At 36.8% G+C, this 25,673-nt stretch overlaps 1 protein-coding gene across 1 annotated transcript; it reads left to right on the top strand.

Moving 5' to 3' along the window:
• The first annotated feature begins 1,256 nt into the window (after positions 1–1,256).
• usp4 (ubiquitin specific peptidase 4 (proto-oncogene)) lies at positions 1,257–24,989 on the top strand. Its single transcript, XM_056460348.1, has 22 exons — positions 1,257–1,443; positions 2,777–2,904; positions 6,804–6,934; positions 7,133–7,259; positions 7,513–7,658; positions 7,747–7,808; positions 7,953–8,096; positions 9,629–9,746; positions 9,913–10,086; positions 10,181–10,339; positions 10,512–10,736; positions 10,818–10,901; positions 11,379–11,473; positions 12,320–12,502; positions 14,011–14,237; positions 15,191–15,415; positions 15,515–15,585; positions 15,918–16,033; positions 16,164–16,313; positions 21,567–21,670; positions 21,947–22,035; positions 23,299–24,989. Exons 1-22 carry the CDS (start codon positions 1,295–1,297, stop codon positions 23,419–23,421), a joined length of 3,030 nt encoding a protein of 1,009 aa, XP_056316323.1. The 5' UTR covers positions 1,257–1,294; the 3' UTR covers positions 23,422–24,989.
• The last annotated feature ends 684 nt before the right edge of the window (positions 24,990–25,673 follow it).

Genomic DNA, 25,673 nt, shown 5'->3' with positions numbered 1-25,673 from the left:
TTTATTAGAAAACAAGACCTATTAATTGTTTTAGTAGCTACCTGAAAGGAATAAAGTGAGGTGTCATGATATGGACACCAAACTACTGTTCATCATGAACATTTTGTTTTATTTTTTCAAACTCTGGAATGGTATAAATAGTCAAATGAGTCAAAAAATGTATCATGAAAGAAAGTCATGGGGGCAACACAGTGGCGCAGTAGGTAGTGCTGTCGCCTCACAGCAAGAAGGTCGCTGGTTTGAGCCTCGGCTGGGTCAGTTGGCGTTTCTGTGTGGACTTTGCATGTTCTCCTTGCGTTCGCGTGGGTTTTCTCCGGGTGCTCCGGTTTCCCCCACTGTCCAAAGACATGTGGTACAGGTGAATTGGGTAGGCTAAATTGTCCGTAGCGTATGTGTGTGTGTGAATAAGTGTGTATGTGTTTCCCCGTGATGGGTTGCGGCTAAAAGGGCATCCGCTGTGGCGACCCCAGATTAATAAAGGGACTAAGCTGAAAAGAAAATGAATGAAAGAAAGTCACAGTTGTGCAGATTTGCTATGAAAAATAATGGAAGTAACAGTTTTATGAATTTTGAGGAATCAATCTCAAATTTGAAACTTTTTTTTTTTTACAAATTGTAAAAAAAAAAATTTTTGGTGAGCATTTCATATCAATAGGTTAAACTTAAGGTTAAACTTCACACGTTTTCAGGATGTCTGAAAATGTATAGACCATTGTGTAAACCAAAGCTATGGACCCAACTTATTTCCTGTTTTACATTTTTTAATTTCTACAGCTTCAGAGAATCCAAAATGAGCCACACATTGATAAACAATGTTGTGACAGCTGTTTTAACAATTAGTTATGATTGAATTGCCTTTTGTTACAGTTATGAAATAGTTTGATAACAAATCAGGATGTTCATGTTTATGGGCGAGTGACATGACCACATTGAAATGGTCTATAAGCTGAAAATAAATTTCTGGTCATATTCAAACAAGTAAATGGGCAATAAATGGACAGTAACAACTACATGAATATAGTCCTAAGTATAGGCCTAAATTACAGTTAAAAGGCAAAACGTGTAATAATATTAATCTAAACTATACTAGATATGTTTCTGTTAATAAAAAACGGTTTATTTACCGCCGTACCAGATGGCTCAGTTTGTTTCATTTATCAGCCGCTCCCAGATTGCATGTAGCGGCTAGTCGAACTCGGCAGTAGCTCCAGTATGCGCGCTCCCTTTGGCGCTGCGCGTCCCCGGTATACTTCAGCAGCGCGCTCGCGGTCACTGCGGGTTCACTCGCTGCACGATGGCGGAGGGAGGCGGACCCGAGTCGGGTAACGCTTCGGACCCTGACGAGAAGCCGGTGATCACTCAGACGCCAGTACCGTCCACCGAGAGTCAAAAGCAGAGTATCGGGACACTGCTAAAAACGCTACTTCGAAAGGGAGACGAGTGGTAAGAGTTTTTTTTAAATAAAGCCGTAGTCATGGCACGCTTGTCGGCATCAGCTCAGGCCTACCAACGGAGACACCGGCTGCCGGAAATCCCTTCACTTCTCCGGCTGTGGACAGCCACATGTTCCGCTAACACCCAGAAACTACAAAGTCCACATTACTATCCAGGCGGTATGGAAGAACAGTGTGCGGTTTTATATTATTAGCATTTATCACAATTTATGTTGGTTAGAAAACGATGATGTCTTGTAGCTAGTTAGCACAGGTTAACCAACATTAGCTTCCAATTTCTCCCCAATCATCGTAGTATTTTTACCGTGAATGTCTCTTTAATGCCAAAATAAGTTGTTTTAGCTACGCTAGTAGCTGAAGGGTTGGTAAATAAACTCAAGCACCCCGTTGTCGGTTATCAGTTTTCTGATAAGCTAACGTTACATGGCAAAGTAGCGTCAGGCATGTAAGGCACTTCATTAGCCGAGGCTAGTTAGCCAGACTAGTTTGCGTTTCGTTGACGGGTTAAGTGGTATTTTCTGTCAGACGTCAAACTTATTTAGGGGGACTGACAAACTAGATTAAAATAAAGGTCATACTCTTCCTTTTGAAGTTGTAGAGAGGAGTGTAAGCTACATAAACAAGTATTGCAGGCAGTGCTTTGTCATGGCCACTGGATAACACCCAGTCACTCGAAATGTTGTTAGGCAGCAGAAGAGTTTATGGTACTGATAAAACATGCACATACATATATGTATATATTGAATTTATGTAGATTGGAGGTCAGAAAAGTAAATAAATTATCCTGTAAATATTTGTAATATATTTTTTTTTGCTCTCCGTGTGAGTTTTATTTGAGAAAACAATCTGAGAAGTAAAGTAGTGACGCATTTACTCAACTTAAGAAGTTTTTAGTTCAGTTTTATGCTTGTACAAATCACCATTTTGAATTCATGGAATAGTTCATGCAAAATGACAGCTTCTGCTACATTCAAATGCGTTTTATTTCACTAAAATGGATGTAAACAAGTTGTGCCAACAATGACTGAATTTTCACTTTTGGTTTTCCAGTCAGTTAATTTACATTTTTGACATTTTATCAAAGTGCAATGTCTGTCTCTTGGCAGAGGGAATCAAGTGCTAACAAGATTATGTAGTGGAACAAGTTCCTACTTTAGATGAGATTAAGAAAGGCATCCTTATTGACTGTTCTAAATTGGTAGGTGTGTAATGTAACTAAATAGAAACATGCTTAGCAGACTGTTTAACTCTCATAATTTAGGAGCGAAACACTGTTCCCTCTGACTCTTCACTGGTGTCCACCTATTGTTTCATTTGTTTAGGTATTTGATTGACAGCCGGTGGTTCAAACAGTGGAAGAAATATGTTGGCTTTGACAGCTGGGATTTGTACAATGTTGGAGAGCACAATCTCTACCCGGGACCCATTGACAACTCTGGCCTCTTTTCAGGTAGTGAATGTTGAGTGTTTTTTTGCCACATTCTTACAGATGGATGTTGTAAAGAAAAAGGGCATGTTTTGCCACCAGTATATAGAAAGAAAAGTTTTTTGTAATATTTATTTACAGTATGTCACAAAAATGAGTACACCCCTCACATTTCTGCAAATATTTTTTAATAACTTTTCATAGGACAGCACTGCAGAAATAACTCTTTGACACAATGAAAAGTAGTCAGTGTAAAGTTCGTTTAGCAGTGTAAATGTATTGTCCCTTCAAAATAACTAAAAATACAGCCAATAATAGCTGAACCCCTGGCAACAAAAGTGAGTACACCCCGAAGAGAAAATGTACAAATTGAGGGTTGTTGCTAGATCAGATACATTTGCAGCCGGAAGTTAATGAGAATTATTTCTATTATTTATAAAATTTCCCATTTATTGTATTTTATTAACATTTACCCCCATCCCAACCCTAAACCCACCGTCACAGTAACGTAAAAACAGTTGTTGTACCGAGTATTATTTATGTTATATATTAAATTACTCAAAAATGTTTATTTTTTTTAATGCCTACCCCCACCCCAACCATAAACCCAACCGTCACAGTACTATAAAAATATTAATTATTGTTATATAGAGTCATTAAAAATGCTGTTTTATTAATGTACATATCGCACTTTGGGGCGGCCGCATATCTGATCTAGACTTTACCCAAATTGAGCACAATTAGTCATTTTCCTTCCTCTGTGTTGTGACTTGTTAGTGTTACACTGTCTCAGGTGTCACCAGATAGCAGGCGAGTTAAATTTGGTATAAAAGCTCTTCCACTCTCAACCTGGCCACTGAAAGTTCAACATGGCACGTCATGGCAAACAACTCTCAGAAGACCTGAAAAAACAAATTCTTGCATTGCATAAAGATGGCCAAGGCTATAAGAAGATAGCCAACACTCTGAAACTATGTTGCAGCACAGTGGCCGAGACCATCCAGCGCTTTGAGGGGACAGGTTCTTCTCAGAACAGGCCTCGCCATGGTCGGCCAAAGAAGCTGAGTGCATGTTCTCAGCATCACATCCAAAGATTGTGATTGAAAAACAGATGGATTAGTGATCCAGCATTGTTACAGAGATTGAGGGGATGGGAGGTCAGCCTGTCAGTGCTCAGACCATACGCCGCACACTGCATCAAATGGGTCTGCATGGTTGTCATCCTAGAAGGAGGCCTCTTCTAAAGACGATGCACAATAAAGCTCGTAAACAATTTGCTGCAGACATGCAAACTAAGGACCAGGATTACTGGAACCATTTCCTGTGGTCTGATGAGACCAAGATAAACCTTTTTGGTTCAGATGATGTCAAGCGTATGTGGCGGCAACCAGGTGAAGAGTACAAAGACAAGTGTGTCTTGCCTACCGTTAAACATGGTGGTGGGAGTGTCATGATGTGGGGAGGTACATTTCATTAAGGGAAACATGAATTCTAACATGTACTGTGACATACTAAAGCAGAGCTTTCTGCCCTCCCTTCTGAAACTGGACTTCAAAGCGGTGTTCCAGCATGATAATGACCCTAAACACACCTCCAAGATGACCACTGGCTTGCTAAAGAGGCTCAGGGAAAAGGTGATGGACTGGCCAAGCATGTCTCCAGACCTTAATCCCATAGAACGCCTCTGGGGCATCCTGAAAAAGAAGGTGGAGGAACACAAGGTGTCAAATTTCCACCACCTCCATGATGTTGTGATGGAGGAGTGGAAGAGAATTCCAGTGGCAACCTGTGAAGCTCAACTCTATGCCCAGGAGAATTAAAGCCGTGCTGGAAAATGATGGTGGCCACACAAAATATTAACATTTCAATTTTTTTCTTAGGGGTGTACTCACTTTTGTAGCCAGGTGTTCAGCTAATATTGGCTGTATGTTTAGTTATTTTGAAGGGACAATAAATTTACACTGCTAAACGAACTTTACACTGACTACTTTTCATCATATCAGCGTTATTTCTGCAGTGTTGTCCTTAATAAATATTTGCAGAAATGTGAGGGGTGTACTCACTTTTGTGACATACGGTATTAAAGTTTATACATTTTAGTAATGTTTAGCTCGTGAGTCCAATTGAACTGATCCTTTAGTTAAATTGACACACTCATTGATAGTCCACCAGATTATCAGCATTGACAGCTCACTGGAGAGGAAGATTATCTCAGAATAACTAATGTTATTAATTAAAAGTTTAGTTAATAGTTAACAAAATTATTGTGACCTGAAATCAGAGCCTACAATTAACTCAATGAGCACCAAATGTGAGAAAATGTTGCATTATCAAGTATATTATTATTTCAGTGCATCCCACACATAGACTTTACTTGGGTGGGCCGCCCAGGTATATTAACAGCCACCCAAGTATATTTGGTGGTGACGCATGAATATTACTATTATTATCATCCTTTTACACTTTTTTTTTTGTATCCATCTAAGAAAGCCAAACATTCGTGATCGATTAACCAATGGAAAATCTTCTCTCGCTCTGCACGTTACCTACTGCTGGTTCTTTGTGCATGGTAACCGTCAACACTCACACTGACAATCTCACGTGCTCTGCAGACCCACAGAGATGTGCCTTTTGCGCCAAAATGCATCTGACTGTAGTTTCTGAATCTCCTAAAATGTCCAGGATTTGGGTTTACTTTCGTTTTCTAAAGTTGCCGTTTTTGTATGTGTTTTTGGATGTGTTTTTGGATTACCTTTTCGCAGCTGACTGCACGCACAGCCGCGAGAGAAACATTTAATAATTAATCATTTAATAAACTATGCAGATAAACTTTACTATATACTCAGAAAGAACAAAATCTACTGGCTGTGAAATATTTGTACACTATTAGAAATAGCTAATCAACTTTTATTAAAGTAATTATTATAGTTTTTTGCAGTAATGTCTGTTTATTCCTTTGTTATTTATGTCTCATTTGCTGTATATTTTGATTTAATAATGGTAATATATTACATACTTTATACATATCTAAAATGCTTTGGCAATACTGTACTACACTCTCTGAAATAAAGGTACAAGAGCTGTCCCTGGGGTGGTACCTTTTCAAAAGGTGCACATTTGAACTTAAAGGATCTATATTGGAACCTCAAAAGTATATATTAGCACCTAAAACATTTAAGAGATGCAATTGTACTTTTTAGGTACCTATCCCTGAGGTATTAATATGGACCCTTTAGGTACAAATGTGTAACTTTTTAAAAAGGTACTACTCCTGTGACAGCTCTCGTACCTTTTATTTCTGAGAGTGTAAATGTCATGCTAATAAAGCAACCTTAGAAAGAGAGAGGGCATCCTTTACCTGTCTTTTATGATCCTATATAGCATAAAGGTGAGATAAATAGTTGATTTCATTTGTCAACAGCCTTTTTTTCAAATAACTTTAACCCATTGAAAAGAAAAGGTGTATAACAGTGTCATAATAATTAAAAATATAGTTAAAAATCATGTTATTTTTTTGGTTTGTCGCATGTAGATGACCATTTATATACTGTGGGTAAAAGGTGCATTTCAAACCGGCTACCACCGCAAGTATATTTCAAACCTATGGGAAGCACTGAATTTAATTATAATGTGATAAATATAAAAGCTTAAATTTTTATGGCCATATGTTCTGACTTTGTTGGCAGATGTGGCAAAATGCATATTTTAGGTGGTAAATTATTAGCATTTTTTTTTTGTTGTTAATGCTTTTCACCTTTTTGTAAGCTTGAAAGCTCAATCCCCTATTGACTTCCCACTTCCCACAAAAAAAATTAGCATATAATGGGTATTTCTGTTGGATTATGTATAATCTATTGTTAAAAGGCTTCTTATGTGTGTTATGATTATGATTTTCCTCTTTTTGTTTTGCTTCTGTGTCATAGACCGCAAGTCCCAGTCACTGAAAGAACATCTTATAGATGAGTTAGACTATGTTTTAGTGCCTACTGAGGCCTGGAATAAGCTGGTCAGTTGGTATGGCTCTCTGGGAAGTCAGAAACCCATCATCAGAAAGGTTGGCATTCTTTTCTCATTTGTTGTTGTGTGATTACAATAGAAGGTTTAGGGCTCATAGAGTATCACTGACTTCAGTGTTGACATAATTACAAATTTTGGTCAGATATATTGTGTTTTGATGCTAAGTTATGTGAAATGATTTAAAAGTCTGTTTTTTTCATAATACAGCTCAGTATTTTTTTTTATGTGTTTCCAGGTTGTTGAACATGGGATGTTTGTTAAACACTGTAAGGTTGAAGTGTATTTGCTTGAGTTGAACCTGTGTGAAAATGACAACATGGACAAAGTTGTCACTCGCCATTTCAGCAAAGCAGACACTATAGGTATGCCGCTTCCATAATAAGCCTTTCATTAAATAAAGTTTTTCTCTTCACTCAATAATAGTTTTTATCATTGATTTGCATCCATTACCACTGACAAACAACCCCGAGATCAATGAATGAGGACTGTTCATTCAGTTTACTTAATACAAGCACAACAACTTCATGTGTTTTGCCTTTGAGTTGAAACTCAAAATTGCTGTAATAAATTGTGCCACTTATGCAACAGTTTTTTCCCTTTAATTATTTTCTCTAGATACTATTGAAAAGGAAATGAGGTCTTTATTTGAAATCCCATCTGAAAAGGAAACTCGTCTTTGGAATAAATATATGAGTAACACCTATGAACAACTTAACAAGCTTGACAGCACCGTACAGGACGCAGGGCTTTTTCAGGGCCAGGTAAACCATTACACTACCTTTTCTGTTATGATTGGTTTATAAGACAGGTTCTATAAGCTCACATACTTACTCTCATCCTACTCTTCAGGTGCTTGTTATAGAAAAGAAGAATGAGGATGGCACATGGCCCAGACAGAGCTGCCATTCAAAGTATGTCCATGCACTTCATTTCTTTTGTTAAGCATACAAGACCTGAATTTCATTCCCTTTTAAGCTTGAGCCATTTTTTCCAGCTTTCTTTTAAATTATTGTTTTTTTTCTGCCTGTAACATAAGTTATTTGATTTATGCCTAGGTCCAGCACTTCAACTTCTCGGAATTATACAACCTCCCCAAAGCCTTCTTCAAACTCATCTGCCACCATATCCTCCACAATTACCAATGGAGATAGCAATAGCAACTCTGGCTACATGCTGAACAACAGTACTTCTGGTAACAGGTCAGCTTATGCATTCAATCACATAAAACAATATTAAATTACTCCACTGATAAACTAATTTAGTTCCTTTTTAAACTTGCCCAAAGAGGGAACTGAAACAGGGTTTCAGTTCAAGGTCAGGCTCCCTATGTTCAGCATTTAGTTGACCAGTTTTGGTTGTCTAAATAGGTCTAAAATGTTTTAAAGGGATTATATTACTTGACTTTTTACTCTTTCAACATTTAGTACAAAACGCATGAGGAGGAAAGATTTCTGCAAATTTACAAAGCGCAGTCTATGTTATTGTCTATCAATAAGCACCTATATTTTTGAGTTTTCTTCCGTAGTATACATGTCACTCACAATATACCTAAATAAAAAAAGTTAGTGACTGCTGGTTAATTTGTGTCAACAGCATGTCTTCATGTCCAATAAATGCTGTTGAGAGATCTAATATACTGTTAAATACAATATACTAATGCAGTGGTCTCTTGTTATTTGCGGGAGTAACTTTCTAAAATACCCCTGCAATAGGTGAAATCCACAAAGTAGCTTTATTTTATTTTTTTTTACAAATATTATAGATGTTTTAAGGTTTTAAAACCCCTCACTACACACTTTATACACTCTTCTTGGACTGGTATTAACATTTTCACACTTTTCTCTCTTGTTTAAACACTTAAAGTTCAAACCATTGTTGAAAAATAAGGCCAGTAGAATGAAGCCAAAGATCAACCTGTTGTCTGATGCAAACATTCATCGCTGTCAGTAAAAAGGTTAATAAAGCTTCACTTTTGTGCGAATAATGTTGGCATCCAGCGTAATGTTCTTTTTCCTGCAGTCACTGATCAACATAACTAAAACACACCGGATGCGCTGTGCACATGACAGTTGGAAGTAACACGCGCAGGACACGCACATTCACATGATATTTAAAATGAAATTATTCAGATGGCGCTCTGTGGCGTGGCAGAAATATGAAAAGTGTCCTGAGTCGTAGCTGGGCACTGCAGACAGCTGCTGACTTGCGGTGCCGGTGTGCATACCCTGATATAAACCTATGTTTACAATTCTAAAATGTATGGCATAGTGCATCTGGTGTGAGACCCCCATCCCTCCCCCCACCCACTTTTTTTTTTTTTTCTCCCCCTGATGGTCTTGCTGCGGACAATTATAACACTCTTTGGCATTCTTGTAGGAACTCGAACTGCAAGCAATCAAAGATTTATGTTATTTTTGCAAGCTGAACGCATTCTGTACTGTACAGGAGGCAGGGTGAAGATTGATTGACAACGGTCTACAGCCAATCAGGACGCAGAATACGATACGCTGTAAAAACTACTACTGGATACAAATGCAATCGTCCCTGTAATCGGTTTACGTTAACGGACATAACCATCTGTATTTGCTCTTGTGTTTTTGTTTTGATAGTTGAAGTTTAACAGATGAGTATGTTATTTGATGTCTTGACATTAGTCTGTGTGACCAGAAAAGTGCATAATAAAAGCCCTTTGATGGTAAATGTTTTTACTAACTCGCCATACATTTTGCAGATTGGGAAGTTACAACTCGTACAGCTCGTCCTACAGTTACAGAGAATCTGCTGCTCAGCCTGGCCTCTGTGGTCTGAGCAACTTGGGCAACACCTGCTTTATGAACTCTGCCCTCCAGGTATACAAAGATGTTCATTCAAACAGGTAGTCAAAAGTATACAGCATTTTCATGGCCCACTTGGTGTAGCTCTTGCAGTTAATTAACTGGATCATACTAGCCAACCAAACTCTGATTCCATGATTTTTACACTAATGTCCTCCTTCTAATTGACTCGCCAATTCAGTGCCTGAGCAACACCCCCCCTCTGACGGAATATTTCTTGGAGGATCGATATGAAGCTGAGATCAACCGGGAAAATCCATTAGGGATGAGAGGAGAGATTGCGGAGGCCTATGCGGATCTGGTCAAGCAGATGTGGCTTAGTCGGAGCAGTTATGTGGCTCCACGCACTTTTAAAGTGAGTAAGAAGTCACTATGGAAGTTACCTAATGTTTTCAGCACATGCCTTCATTTTGTATGGATGCTGAAATGCATCTTCTCACTTTGTTCAGACCCAGGTGGGTCGGTTTGCCCCGCAGTTCTCAGGGTACCAGCAACAAGACTCTCAGGAGCTGCTGGCCTTTCTGTTGGACGGCTTACATGAAGACCTTAACCGTGTCAAGAAGAAGCCTTACCTGGCCCTGAGAGATGCCGAGGGACGACCTGATGAGGTAAAAGTTACATTATTGAGTGTAAATCATGACGCCACGAGTAGCTAAACAACCTGACAAAAGCTATCACTACTGTAGCACTGTTCCAAAAGTGTTTATTATACACTTTAAACCTCTGATCATTAAGTTTTAAACCACAGAATGTTGCTCAACTTGTTTCATCTGTGTGTAGATTGTAGCCAAGGAAGCATGGGCAAATCACCGGTTGCGGAATGATTCCATAATCGTAGACATTTTCCATGGCTTGTTTAAATCTACCCTGGTCTGCCCTGAATGCTCCAAAGTTTCCGTTACCTTTGACCCCTTCTGCTACCTCACACTGCCCCTTCCCATGAAAAAGGATCGCACTATGGAGGTGTACCTCGTCCGCACTGACCCGCAGTTCAGAGCCATGCAAGTAAGACACCATTTCCTGAAAACACTAAGGGACATGTTTTAGTTCAGGATTTGGGCTAATAGATCCTTATTTATCTTCTAGTTTCGTGTTGTGGTTCCCAAAATGGGTGCTGTGGCAGACCTGTGCAGCGCTTTGGCCAAGCTATCTGGAGTTCCTTCAGAAAACGTAAAACCTTTTTTTTTTTTTTTTTTTTTTTGCAGCTTTCAGAATTTGTACTTGACTATCTTCTCATGAAAATTAAGAGAGAATTTGCTAAAAGAAAATAAATAAATATGGCCTCATACTGTATTAAAGTCAGATGTATTTATGTGTGTGTGTGTGTTTTGAGTTTGACAGCTCTAGGTGTATTCTTGTATTCAATGGAAAAAGAGTGCTGTGAATATATACATTTTATGTATATTATTTTTGTGTTTTATTTGGGGGAAAAAAGCATTTAAACAAATAAGGAATCCTATTTGGAAGAGAACGATGTAATATTTTTATACTGGTATGGCATGCACAGTGCAGTGTTTTATTTATTTTTTTGCTTAAGTTTTTGTTGATCCATGTGAGTGATTTTTAGACCAAACTCATCAGCCATTTTCAGTTGCTGTTGTTTGAACATACATTGAGATTTTAGTGCCTTTGCTTTGTGTCTCCTAGATGGTTGTGGCGGATGTTTACAATCACAGATTTCACAAAATCTACAAACGGGATGATGGTCTCAATCAGATTATGGAGAAAGATGACATATTTGTGTAAGTCATACAATAAGTTCTGATTACTATACAGTTCTAATGTACATAATTTTTGCTGGATTCCAGGACATGTCGGGCTTTCAGGAAATGAGCGAGCTGATGCAGCTGCTAAAGATCCTTTGAAGCAAGTTGTGAAAAAATGCCAAATTCCTCCATCAGAGATGAGACCTTTTATCAAAATTTACATTTTAAATATGTGGCAAGAGGAGTGGGATGCATTGGAAAATAATAAATTGCATGAAATCCAACCTGAAATCTCAAACAGAATTTTAAGACATTTTAAGACTAGATTTGATCAAGTTATTTTTACCAGATGTCGTATTGGGCATACAAGATTAACCCATGTTTTTTTGCTCAAAGGTGAAGACCCCACTCAATGTTTCTGCTGCAAAACTCACCTTACTGTAAAACACATTTTACTGGACTGTCCTGCTTTTAATGATTCTAGAAGACTTTTTTATGAAATGAACTCTCTTAAAGACATTTTTAACAAAGTGACACCAGAAAAGATTTTAAAATTCTTATCATATATTAACACTAAACATCTTATTTAAGTTGTGTATACATTTGTTTGTTGTTCTTAATTGTTTATTTAATATTGAAATGTTCTTGCCATGAAAATAGCCTTGGTTGCTGACATGGCAATAAATAAATAAACACATTACATTATTACAGTCCTAATGTTTGTTCTCCTCTTGTGATGGCAAAGCTTGGGCCATTTCCCCAGCCTTAAAAAAAAGACAAAAAAACTTAGTGTACTTTAGGCGAAATGAGTTGTTTTTAAACACTAAAGCATTCAACAGAGTGTATGTCTTAATTGAATGGTCTCTGTCTTTGTGATTTTAGTTACGAGGTATTAGAAGAAGACAGCGAGAGGATGAATCTGCCAGTGTACTTCAGAGAGAGGCATGCCAAACACAGCGGAGGCTCTTCGGCCACAATGCTCTTCGGCCAACCTCTTCTCATCACCGTCCCGCGCCTCAACCTCACTGTGGATACCCTCTATGAGCGTGTGCTGGAGAGGATTGGGTTAGTATTGTGCTTTATTTGTCTTTTATATCAGTGGTTCTCAAACTGGGGGTTGCGACCCCGGCGCCGGTCGCAGTATAATTTCAAGGGGTCGCGAGAGTGATTTAAAAGTTGTGTAATTTTCAGTGATTATAATATATTTATTCAGTATTTCAAGTGAAAGCTAATATTGTCAGATTTTTAAAAAAAGATATTACTGATAAATTCATAAAGTATTTAGGACACATTCAGGCAGAATGCATCTTTGTACTTGAAATGCAGCACTCAGGAAGAGTTTAAAACTGTTGTCATGTCAACTTGCTGCAGTAAACAAAGCCCTCAATGCTTGCCCCGCCTTCGCGCTCTTCTTATTGGCCCACTGCTCTAGAACTGAACGCGAACGAATCGGTTAAAATCAGCTGTCAATCACTGTCAACGCTTCCTGCCTTCAGATGACAGGAGCTACAACCGTGAAAATGTGAAGCACTGAAGATGAGAGAATGAAAACAACACTGACAGATTTTGTTTTAGAAACCAGCTAAAGCTACAAATAAAGGCACCTCTGATTACTGATCATGTTGTGAATGTTAATCCACCATCTACACTTTTCGAAGAGTGGATAAAAGACTTCCATTTGGCTTCAAGTCCGCTATGAAAATAACTAAAGCATTCACTTTTAAGACTGTGGGACGGAATTTTCAGGTAACTGTTTGCCACATCTACACATTTTAAGCACGAGAGGTTCTGTTTAATCCTTCATTTAATCTCCAGATTCTAACAGCCGTGCAAGTGGCAGCTATATGTAAAATTTAACACCACATACACCGTCGCAAAATGGCTTGCACAGACTAAGATTAAACTAATATTGCAGCTCATGAAAAGAGCGGTATTGCTATTAAAATGATGTATGCAAATAAGAAGGTATATGTCAAAAGCATCTGTGCAATATCAGACACCACCCGTGAGAACACAGTTAACGTTAACAGATTCATTCATGTCAAACAGTGCGTGCAGGGCCGGTGAGCGGTTTGTCCGTGATATCTTTTGGTCACTCAGTTATGTTATAAAAATGTATTTTCTTGTGATAACGAGATTTCGTTGAGACATATTTTCTTCACGCATGCATATATATTTTTTTTGCTTGTTTTGATTAGTGTTTATTTCAAATACAATAAATCTTTTTATAAAAACTTGTAGTAACATAGCGATAATTGGTGGGTGCCACTAAATTTTGGCTGGTGCTCCTAAATTGAAAAAGGGAGCACCAGAGCTACCAATGAAAAATGTTAATTCCGAGCCCTGTAATGTATAGTAAATATAGTTAAAATATTGTGAACAGCTTAAAAAAAAAGTAGTTTTTATTGTTTGGATATGCTTTGGTAGTTGTGGGTTGCGAGTTCTTGACGATCTTACATTGGGGGTCGCTGGTTTAAAAGTTTGAGAACCACTGTTTTATAGTGTTATTCTAATCCTGCCAATTGAACCAGGTTTTTTTCTTTCTTTTTTTTTTTTTTTTTTCTTTCTTTTAGGCGATATGTTAAACGTTCACAGGGTACAATTACAGAGAGTAGAGCATCTGCTTCAGCCACATCTTCTAGCAGCAGCCAATCACCAGAATGCCTCGCTTCAGTGTCCAGTCACGGCACAGGCCTGAGTGGCTGCAGCAGCCCAATTTCAGATGGAGCTTCCTGCAGCGCTGGATCCAATGGCAGCAACCATTCTGGAGCCTGCAACGGCCCTAATGGAGTTTGCGATGGTAGGACACTGAAACTTATTTATAAAACTCCAAAATTCTGTCATTCACAAATAGCCATCATTAATCTAATTATTTCAAAGGATAGTTCACCCAAAAATCATTTACTCACTCTTGTTTCAAACTTTTTGAGTTTCACTTTAATTAAACACAAGATATTTTTTTTAAGATATCTGGAACCTCTGGAACTATTGACTTAAAGCAAACGTTTACGGATATTCAGCTTTCTTTAAAATACTATCTTTAGTGTTCAACAGAAGAAAGAAACCTTGTAAAGTTTTAGAACTGCTTGAGTAAATAGTGAGTGAATTATTAGATTTTGGATGAACCACTACTTTAAATTATTTTAAATGAGACTATACTAATTTTAAGACAAGATTATGGTGTTTACATAGGAATATTCTAAAAGTAACTCATGAAAAATACCCCTTGACGTTCCCGTTGTAGTATGTGGAACATAACATTACGTCCCAACACATTCGACAGTCCATCAAGAAATTCACATCTAAACATTCAGTTTGTCTTCATTATGGTACCATAACATTTTGGGTGTTATATTTTTAATTTTAGGAAAGTTTCTAATGCAGTAAATTATTTGTCCTGCTATATGTAAAAATGGACAAAGGCAGATATAAATTCCTGCTCAAAACGTTGACCTGAAACGTGAAACTGTTGACCACTGCTGTGTGAATCCTGTCACAAAATGCTGTAAAATTATGTATGTCATGTTCTTTAGTAATAAGACACAAAAAGAAATGCTCCACATGTCATTTTAATTTGTGTTTACTTCAAGTAGGAAGTTTAAGATGCTCAAGTTTAAATTTTGAAAAATGTATTTGCCCGCTGGAAGGGCATCCGCTGCCTAAAATATATGCTGGTATAGTTGGCGATTCATTCCGCTGTGTTGACCTCTGAAGACTGTGACGCATCTAATTTTTTAGTTTTGTATGTTTTAGGTGATGAGGAAGCTATGGACCACCAGGAGAGTCCAGAACCAGAGAACAGCCACTCAGACACTGTAGACGGAGAGGAGGATTCTGAACCAGAGAATGGGCCAAACAGTAGCGGAGGAAAATCATTTAATTCTCGGCCAAAACTCTTTTCTTTCAGTATGGTCAACTCCTACGGCACAGCCAACATCAGTTCTCTTCCATTTGATGGCAATCTACTAAAGCTAACAAGTGACTACAACCATTTGATTTTATTATAGTAAAAATATGAATCCAGATTTCTTGCATTAAGAACTTCAATTAATAATGAATGGAAATTTCTTTCTACAGCTCACTCAACAGTAGCCATCGATTGGGACTCAGATACAAAGAGATTGTGCTATGATGATCAGGAAGCTGAGGTAATGTTCATTATTTAGAAATTTTTAATGTAGATTATTTCTGTGATGGATAAAGCTGCCATTACTTCAGTCTTCCTTATATGTTGATTTGGTGCTCAAACATTTCTTATTGTCATCAATGTTAAAGTTATGTTGCTTAATTTTTCTTTAAATGTGTATATATATTTTAGTACAAGATCTTGTGTAGCAAATGTTGTGACTTTCGATCAGTTGAACGTGTCTTTACTGCACAAGTGTTAATTCTTTCCTCATGTTAGTTCATATGCCAATGTGTCTGTCAGAGTCTGTCTTTCATTTCAGCCATTAGGCATTAATGTAAAGTCTCTTCTCAGGCCTACGACAAACATGAGAGTATGCTACATGCTCAAAAGAAGAAGACTACAGTAGCTTTACGGGAATGCATTGAGCTTTTTACTACAATGGAGACTTTAGGAGAGCATGATCCATGGTGAGGAGGATGTTCAAATTATTGCATGTTACCGTTAATACTCATGTTTTCAAGGTCAAATGTTTTAGTAAAGCATTGCAACATTTAGTGCTGTTTTAATGGTGGGTTTGTTTGATGTACACCTCTTCAGGTACTGCCCCACGTGTAAGAAACACCAGCAGGCCACAAAGAAGTTTGATCTGTGGTCTCTTCCACGCATTCTGGTTGTGCATCTGAAGCGCTTCTCCTACAACCGCTGCTGGAGAGACAAGCTCGACACTGTTGTGGACTTTCCAATTAGGTACATCTTTTGCAGAACACATCTACTATTATTATTATTATTATTTTATACCATGTATTTTATATAGATCTAGAATTATGCGTGTCTGTATATTTTAAAAACTATTAATCATGTTTATTTAAACTAGCTTAATGTCATAAAGCATGTAATAGTTTCCTGGAAAATGTTGAATTTGTCCTTTTTAAAGGAATAATTCACCCAAAAATTGTTTATCTTATACTAGATATAGATGTGTTTCTTAATCTGAAGAACACAATCTGAGTTATATTAAACTATATATTACTATATGTTATCCTTGCTCTATAACTATTTTGTGGCTGTGAATGATGCCTGAGGTTTTTAAGCTCCAAATAACACATTCATCCATTAAAAATAAATAACTAAATAACATAGTGGTTATTTTTCTAGTGGGTTAATGAAATGACACAAGGGGTTTTTATAAGAAATATAAAACTTTATAGATTTAAGCTCTTATAAAGCTGTTCCTCTCTGTATGCACAAGACACTTTCCTTCAAAGACTCCAATAGAACAGGACAAAACCAAACTAAAAACTGTTAAACTGATTTGTCATGGCATCTATATATTGCTGCTCTGGTGATTTTTAAAGTGCTTCTTGTGTCCTCATTTTTAAGTCTGCTAAATGAATCAATATAATCGTAAATAAACCATTTTCTTTTAACATAATTATTAGTTTTTCACTCTTCCCTCAATAGCCGTACATCTATTTATGAGAGAGTCAAGTTACAACTTAGTTAAGACTTAGGCATAAAAGTAGGGCTGCATGATTCTGGGTAAAATTAATTATACTTGTATATTATCAACATTATTCAGGCCAGAGTAGTTCTACTGACACTTGAACATTTATTCTCATGCACCACACTTTGTGTTCGCTATGAAATAAACTTATCAAATGCTTGTTGTAATCATAACTCTAAAATGCGATATGATCATGTAAATGATGTTTGCGCTTTCAGTTTCACTTTCATTACAGAGTACGCTCATGTCATGGCTGCCATCACTTTGAGGAAAAACAAAAATATACATGCAAATCATACTTCCTGCGTGGCTCCCAAACAGTCACTTGGCAACAAACTGAATGTTATTTACAACTTTATTACCTGTTATTCACAGCCTATGCAGGTTCTGTTCACTATAGTGTACATCATTTGTGGGCAAGCTCGCATCCTGTCAGTAGTAAACAAACAGTGCGTCAGCTCTTGTCATTTTGCGGCTGCGAACACATCATTACATTTAAGACAGCAATTAAATTTTTGGGTGAATTTACCTTATTAAAACAGTATGTGACACTTTTAATGCCATTTGGAGGTGTCCATGTTGCTGAGCAATGCATGTAAATCAATGTGAAGACTTGTGTGATCACCTTTATGCCTCTCTCGAACTTAAAAATGTAATTGGCTGAATCATAAAGTTCGTGTGGGAGGTCAAATCGAGATCGTGATCTTTTTTCGATTTAATTGTGTAGCCCTACTTAAAAGTAGTTTAAGTGGAAGCAAAAACAATGTCTCTTTTCTTACAAAAGTCCATTACTTCACTTTAGTAGCCCACTTGAGTCATACGGATTACTTTTTTGATGAGTGGATGCAATTTTTGGAACTTCAAAACTCACACCATTCACTGCTATAGCATAGAAAAGCCAGCATATATGTTAACAGGATTAATGCAGGATATAATTCAGCTTGATTTAGTTCATTTGAAAGAATAAACCCAAAAACACCTAGATGACTTCAAGGAGAGTGAAATTATAGGCAAGTTTTTCATTTCATTTTGTGGCAGTAAAACACCAGGATCTTTGACCGTCTGAGCATGTTGGCACCATCAGTGAGAGAGGGAGAACTCTGATTGGATGTTGAGTCAGTTTAGTAAATGGGTCAGTGCTTGATGATTAAAACTGAAAGTGAGCAAAGCAGTCGAGAATGCACAGACAGAAGGCTGTTCTAATGTTGTGTCTTTTTAACCTGAGGATTTTCATGCGTAAATTTATCCATAATAATTTATTCATCTCTTTATTCTAGTCTCTTTCATCTCTAATGAAGAAAGCGCTGTTTTGTTAACAGTTTGTGGACATACAGTCCTAGTTTAAATATCCTTATTGGAATGAGAAGTATAGTCTTTTGATACTTGCCAACATAGGCTGTCGTTTTCTCACACAAGCACAGACTGTACCTGCTAGTTGGCAGTGGTGTGTTCTTCGCAGTGTGTTCAAGCACTTTTTAGCTCCAATGCAACAGTTGGTTTGATGTGTCAGGCCCTAAGACACCTGATTCTGTGCCATCTTTGTGCGAAGGGCTTCTGCTCGTTTTCCACCAGATGGCGCCATGTTTGTTTGTAGTACATCTGTAGTTTATTCACAAGTACATTCTTTTTGTTATAATGCGACTGTCATTTGTTGCATACAAAATCTGACACTTAATTTAGACTTTTAAACAAATTCTGCAAAAAATCAACTTACAAATCAAGCTTCATAACAATATTCCATTTCAAACAAAGAAAACAAAACCCACCCCAACAACAAATAAAATAAAATTAGCACAAAACCATCTACATCATCATGTAGGACTAAACAACAAAGTAAAAGGAAAATTGAACATAAACTTTCTCTTATATGTCTGACTTATCATCTTAAAGGAGTAGTTCACCCAAAATACATTTACTCGCTCCTTTACTTGTTTCAAACCTTTGAGTTTTTTTTCTTCTGTTGAACACAAAGAAAGATACTTTGGAAGTAAATGGTTACAGGTTTGCATCATTTTTCATTGTATTTGTTTTTCCTACTATGGAAGTCAATGGTTACAGGTTTTCAGCTTTCTTCAGTATATCTTCTTTTGTGTTCAGCATCAAAAAAAGAAACTCATAAAGGTTTGGAATAACTTGAAAGAGAGTAGATCAAACACACCTGAACCAATTAATTAGGACCTGAACAGCACTTGATAATTACAGGCAGGTGTGTTTGATATGAGTTGCAACTGAAATCTGCAGAAAGGTTGATCTCCAGGAACAGGGTTGGTCACGCCTGCTCTAGACCATAACATCAAATCCCTGTTAAAAATATTTAAAGGAGAAGTCCTCTTAGTAACAGAATTCATCACATGAAATTCATTACACACTTCAGATGACACACTACAAATTTAGGGGAGCTTTTTTTCTGGCTGTTACTTGCCTTCAGCATTTGGCCTTCATCTCACTTGGCCATTGAATTTTCTTTTGATTACCTTAATGAGCAGGAAGCAGGGGATAGTTCACAGACGTCAGGTGTGTTGCATCAGGTGTCAGTTTCTTGGAAAGTGCGTCATGCTTGTCTGGATGGACAAACCCGTCTATTGTTCATTGTGGTAAATGAGTTACGTAAACAGATCTGCAGTCTAGTGCTTGGATGTACTGATAAAAAATGTAATGTGGTCAATGTTTTTCCATCATGAGCCATGTTTACTGTTAGTAGTCCGTGTTTTAAAAATAGCTTTATTTTTGGGCTGCACAATATTGGAAACATCTGACATTGCAATAAGTGATATGCAAAAAAAAAAAAAGGTTGTTCATGTGATGTCATTGATGCTCAATTCAGATGGAAGAAAGTGATTCTTCTACATAGGAATTGCTATCATTACATCAAAAAGTTTCTGTTTTATGTTGTTTCTAATTGTTTAAATCGACTAAAATGAGAAAAAATGGGGAAAGTTAAAGAAACTGGCTGAAAAACAGAAGAAAAGGCGGCATGTAATAAACATTTCTTCAATAAATCCATGCGTACAAACAGTTTTTTAATGTGATAATTCATTTGACAGCACCAATAAAGATTAAATACAGGCCTAGCTATGTGTATAAATATGTTCATGTGTTATATAAAAATCAGATACTGACAGAACAAAAAAAATGCTACCCTTGCAACAAAACTAGTCGGTTATTTTTGTGGAGCACTTTCCCCCCTTACAAAAATAAATTATAATGTAGTCTATAGCCACTTTCACACCTAATCTTTAAAATTACTGTCAATTTTCTGGAAAGAGATCATGTGTGAACAGGCCCTTTTTGAAAATAAGGTAAAAAGTAAAGTTGTTCCGGTCGGTATCACTGTGTGAAAAGGGCTCATGTGTCCACGCTTTTGTATGCTTTCATCTGTTATTTCGCGATGTCTGGAAGATATCTGCATAGGGGAAAACTATAGTAATTTATAATAAACATGCTTTTGAACCACATAGTAATGTGCATAATGTGTAGAACTCTTTATTAATGAATGCTACCAAATACTGTAGCATATTAAACTGATAAACTAATAAATACTGTAATGTTAGTGTAAATTCTGCTGCATTGTGATGGTATATAATTATAGTGTAGAAAATTAAACCTATTGAATAATTTTATTACTACAGTTGTGTCGTACCACAGCAATAATATAATTACTACAACAGTTTATTTTGAGTAAATATCTATAGTATTCTTCCAAACACAAAAGTATTTACTATAGTATTTTTTTCATGTATTGTTATAGCTTCTACAGTATCTACTGCCTCGATCAAGTCGTCTTGCATCTGCATAAACTATAATAAATTACAAGCAAAAATAAATAAGGTGGAATGATGGCTCAGTGGGTAGCACTGTTGCATCACAGCAAGGTCGTCACTGGTTCGAGTCTCAGCTGGGCCAGTTGGCGTTTCTGTGGGGAGTTTGCATGTTCTCTCCATGTTTGCGTGGGCTTCCTCCAGGAGGTCAGGTTTCCCCCACAGTCCAAAGACATGCGCTATAAGTTAATTGGGTAAACAAAATTGGCTGTTGTGGATTAGTGTGTGTGTGAAAGTGAGTATGTGTGGGTGTTTCCCAGTACTGGGTTGTGGCTGGAAGGGTATAGGGGTTTAAGACATGTCGGAATAGTTGGCAGTTCATTCCGCTGTGGAGACCCCTGATAAATTAGGGACTAAGCAAAAGAAAAATGAATAAATTAATAAAAAGCGTTTTCTGAGAAGTCAAACTGTATTCAAGTACACAAATTGAACAAAGAAATGTAAAATAACATGGTCATTATTGTATAAATAATAAAAAAAAGTTATTTATTAATATCTTTATTTCTTAATCGTTAATAAATAATGTAATCCTGCAATGTGATTATTGCTTATAAACACATTGTGATATCGATGCTCAAACAATACATTGTTCTGCCCTAATGCGGCGGATAATAAAAGATAAAACTAAAAGAAAAACACAAGTGACGTTTGTAACCGAATGTGAACTTTCTCACGCAGGGACTTAAACATGTCAGAGTTTGTGTGTGACCCCAAAGCTGACCCATACATCTACGACCTCATTGCTGTTTCCAACCATTATGGAGGAATGGGCGGAGGCCACTGTAAGTCACTTTCATGTCTTTGTGTCTCACTTTATTTTATAATCCTTATCTGTTCTTCCTTTTGCAATCTTAATGCAGAACTGGTTACACCTTAATTTGCTCTTTATCACCTCTTTTGGAACCCAACCAGATATCTCATGTTTGATAGATTTCCTTAGAACTGCTAACAAAGAGTTGATCATTTACATCTTTGTCATCGTATTGTTGCCTGGAAATGATAACTTGGTTTGTTTTTGATTGCAAAAGTTAAGCAATGCATTCTGATTCCTCCTGCAGACACAGCTTACGGCAAGAACAAGGTGGATGGGAAATGGTATTACTTTGATGACAGCAGTGTGTCTGCTGCTACTGAGGATCAGATTGTGGTGAGACTCTGGAACCCCCATGATGCACTCAAAAAATAAAATGGCACTTGCGCATTTTGGGTCAAAAATAATTAGTTTTATGAAGTTACTTCATATTTTTATGTATCTTCCATTCTTTCTATTGTTCCATTTATATATATCTCTGTTTCTATCTTTCTATTGTTTAATCGTTCTATTTATTATTCTATCTTTCTATCATTTCTATCAGCACTATCTGCTGTTCTAGCTATCGTTCTATAGTTCTATCGTTCATTCTATCGTTTGTTCTTTCTGTTGTTTGTTATCATTTCTATTGTTCTATCTATTATTCTGTCTTTCTATTATTTGTTCTATCTTTCTGTCTGTCTGCCTGCCTGTCTGTTGTTTGTTCTATCATTAGTTCTTTCTGTTTCTGTTGTATTTCTATTGTTCGTTCTTTCTATTGTTCGTTTGTTCTATTGTTTGTTGTTTCTAATGTTTGTTCTTTCTATCGTTTTTTTATACTGTTCGTTCTATTGTTCATTCTATCTTTTTCTTTCTAATTTTCGTTCTATCTGTCTAGAAAGTTCTTTTTATCAATTTATCTTTCTATTAATTGTTGTATTTAATTCTTTATCTATTTATCTTTATATTTATCTATCGTTCTATTTATTATTCTATGTATATCATTGTATCTACCGTTCTTTCCATCTTTCTATTAATTGTTGTATTTATTTCTTTAGCATTCTATCTATTTATCTTTATATTTATCTATCGTTCTATTTATTGTTCTATGTATATCATTGTATCTACCGGTCTTTCCATCTTTCTATTGTTTGTTCTTTCTAACTATCTTTATATTTATCTATCATTCCATCTATCTATGAATCTATATCATTTTTTTTTTAATTTTCAAGTATAATCTGAGAGTTAACGGTGTCATTTCAATGGATTTAATTTAATTCCTTTGACTTCATGGTAGTTCAAAAACAGTCCAAATTTATAGTTTTCATCCAGAGGTGTACATATTCATATAAAAAGGGGAACATATTTCGTTTTGGATTAATGCATATATGGTGTACCTCTAGGTATAAAAAAACTTTTGTATTCTATATATACGAAAACTCTAATATATATATATATATATATATATATAATCCAAAACGAAATATGTTCCCCTTTTTATATGGCCACGTCTTGTAAAAATAAAAAGAAAAAAATGAATAAATTTCTGTATGGTGAAAATGTATAGTATAAAATGTATGACACACAGACTCTGATAATAGTTTTTGTTATTTTCCACAGACTAAAGCAGCCTACGTGCTCTTTTACCAACGCAGAGATGCAGACACGCCGTCCAAATCCCCCCCGTCCGCTTCACTAGGAGGAGCTCCGGAGACTCCGGACGACCACATGGACACCAACTGAATTTCTTTTAGTCTTTTTTTTTTTCTTTTTTTTGAGGACTGGCACTGAAACAAAAAACTACATATGAAATCATCAATGCATTGACGCACATCCCTGGCTACTTTAGTGACTATTAAAGGCTCACAAACTGGCCCTTTGTTTTTAGCTTTATTTTATTTTTTCTTTGACACATGCGTCTTTATCAAGAGCCAAAAAGAAAAACAGAAAAAAGAATATTAATAATAAATAAAGAGAATTTTAGTTTGAAGCGTGACATGAAAGACTTTATTCTTGGACCTCGATGCCTGCTGAATCATAGGAGCTTGTTTCTTATAGTCTGAAATGAGGAGGAGGAGGAAGGTGAAACGGCAATATAACCTCTCTTTGGACGACATGAATGTTAGATGAACTAGATCGGGAGAGGGGAAATGCCTAGAAATAGACTATGTATGCAACATTATGCTCATCTGAAATGTTTAAATTATGCCTCGACTACATCCTTGCGTTGGACTCTAGCTCTCAGCATCTTGTAAACATGTGCCTCGTGTGAAGAATAGACTCTCTGTGTTTAATAACTTAAGCGTGTGGTGAGAAGCACAGAGATTCTCTCGTAGAAGCTTGCGCTCTTATATTAAATATTGTCTCCATTTTTTTGTTTATCCTATCACAAGCCACGCTTTTTGTTGAATATACCACGCTGGAGGGGGTTTCACTTTCAGACTTGCAGAGCTATATGGTTTTTGGAGGGGGGAGGGTTGATATCTAATATATTCACACCCCAAACACTCAAAAAAAAAAAGGGATATTAAAGTAACAAAGAGAGAAAAAAAGTGGATCAAATCACACTTCCAAAGCTTTTCGTTTCAGAATTGATGGTTTGTGCTTTATAACACTTCTTTTTCTTCTGTTTTATTTATTTTGCTGGTTGTTTCTCCTCCCCGAATGGCTTTGGTCCTGAGGAATATTAAGTCTGATTGACCACGGTGCTAAATGTGACACTTAAAAAAGGTATATTTACAATTATAGAGGAACACACAAACTGGCCGATGTTTGAACAGCTTTAAAGAGGGTTACGATTAACCGAAGATGTACATTAGCACATGTGCCATGTGATTGGTTATGTGTGTCAAATGGCAAAGCTCAAAACAAGCGCTTTCATATTGCTAATAATAATACACATAAAGCATATTCTTTTGTGTGTGTGTGAGTGTGAGTGGCAAAACAGCATGCAAATGTTTGAAGCTGCAAAATGGTAAATAGATGGTTGTTCCTGGTGTTTACCTTACTATGGTATTAGCCATCACTCACTGATAAATCCACAATTGTTTTTTTTTTTAATGGGAAAAACATCATGATCATGGCTGTTCCCCCTGCGGCTTCTTCAGCAGTAAACATCCATTTTAATGTTTTGTTTGTTTTGTAATTTCATAGACTTTTTTTTCTTGCATAGATGTACATAATCATCATCTGGAGCACAGTAGATAGCTGCTTTGTGTTCTTCTATTTATCATGCCAAGATGTGCGACACCAGATTTTGATTAAAGCCTATTTGAACTGACAATATAATAAAATGTGGAAGCCTGATTATAGATCATGCTTTTGTTTTTGTTTTCTTAAGCTGATCAGGTCAATTAAAAGGACGGTTTAAATAAAAATGTACTCACTATTAATGGTTCCAAACCGTTATGAGTTTCTTTCCATACCTGCCAACTCCTGTTTTTCCTGGGAGTCTCCTGAATTTCACACCAATCTCCCGCCACCCTCCTGTTTTGTTATTTCTCCTGGAAAACTCCTGTAATTCCACCATGCTCCCCCCAGGTCCTCATCTTTTTGGTACAGTCTCCTGGTCGTCATCTTTCATTTAGTATCTCATCACCGCTGCCGCCTGAAACCCAGTCCATGGTAGCTTACAGTTACTAATGCCACAAACACCCCCGGCGCTTAACTTTGTTACTCTGATACTCCCTACACCCCAAAACTAGATTTATCTAGATTTTTTGGGATAAATGTTGGCAGGTTCTTCTGTTGACTCCCATAGTAAAACAAATACTATCCAGCTTTCTTCAGAGTATCTTTTGTGTTCAACAGCAGAAACTCAAACTTGTTTGCGACAAGTGCCGGGTGAAAAGATGATGACAAATTTTTAATTTTGGGTGAACTGACCCTTTAAGAGCTTATGTACAGCAGGGGGTGTCCAAGCTCGATCCTGGAGGGCCGGTGTCCTGCAAAGTTTAGTACCTGCCAACACTCTTGTTTTTCCTGGGAGTCTCCCG

Source organism: Danio aesculapii, chromosome 6, assembly GCF_903798145.1.
Source record: "Danio aesculapii chromosome 6, fDanAes4.1, whole genome shotgun sequence".
In the NCBI taxonomy this organism is placed as follows: Eukaryota; Metazoa; Chordata; class Actinopteri; order Cypriniformes; family Danionidae; genus Danio; species Danio aesculapii.
This window is presented reverse-complemented; position numbering and strand designations above follow the sequence as displayed.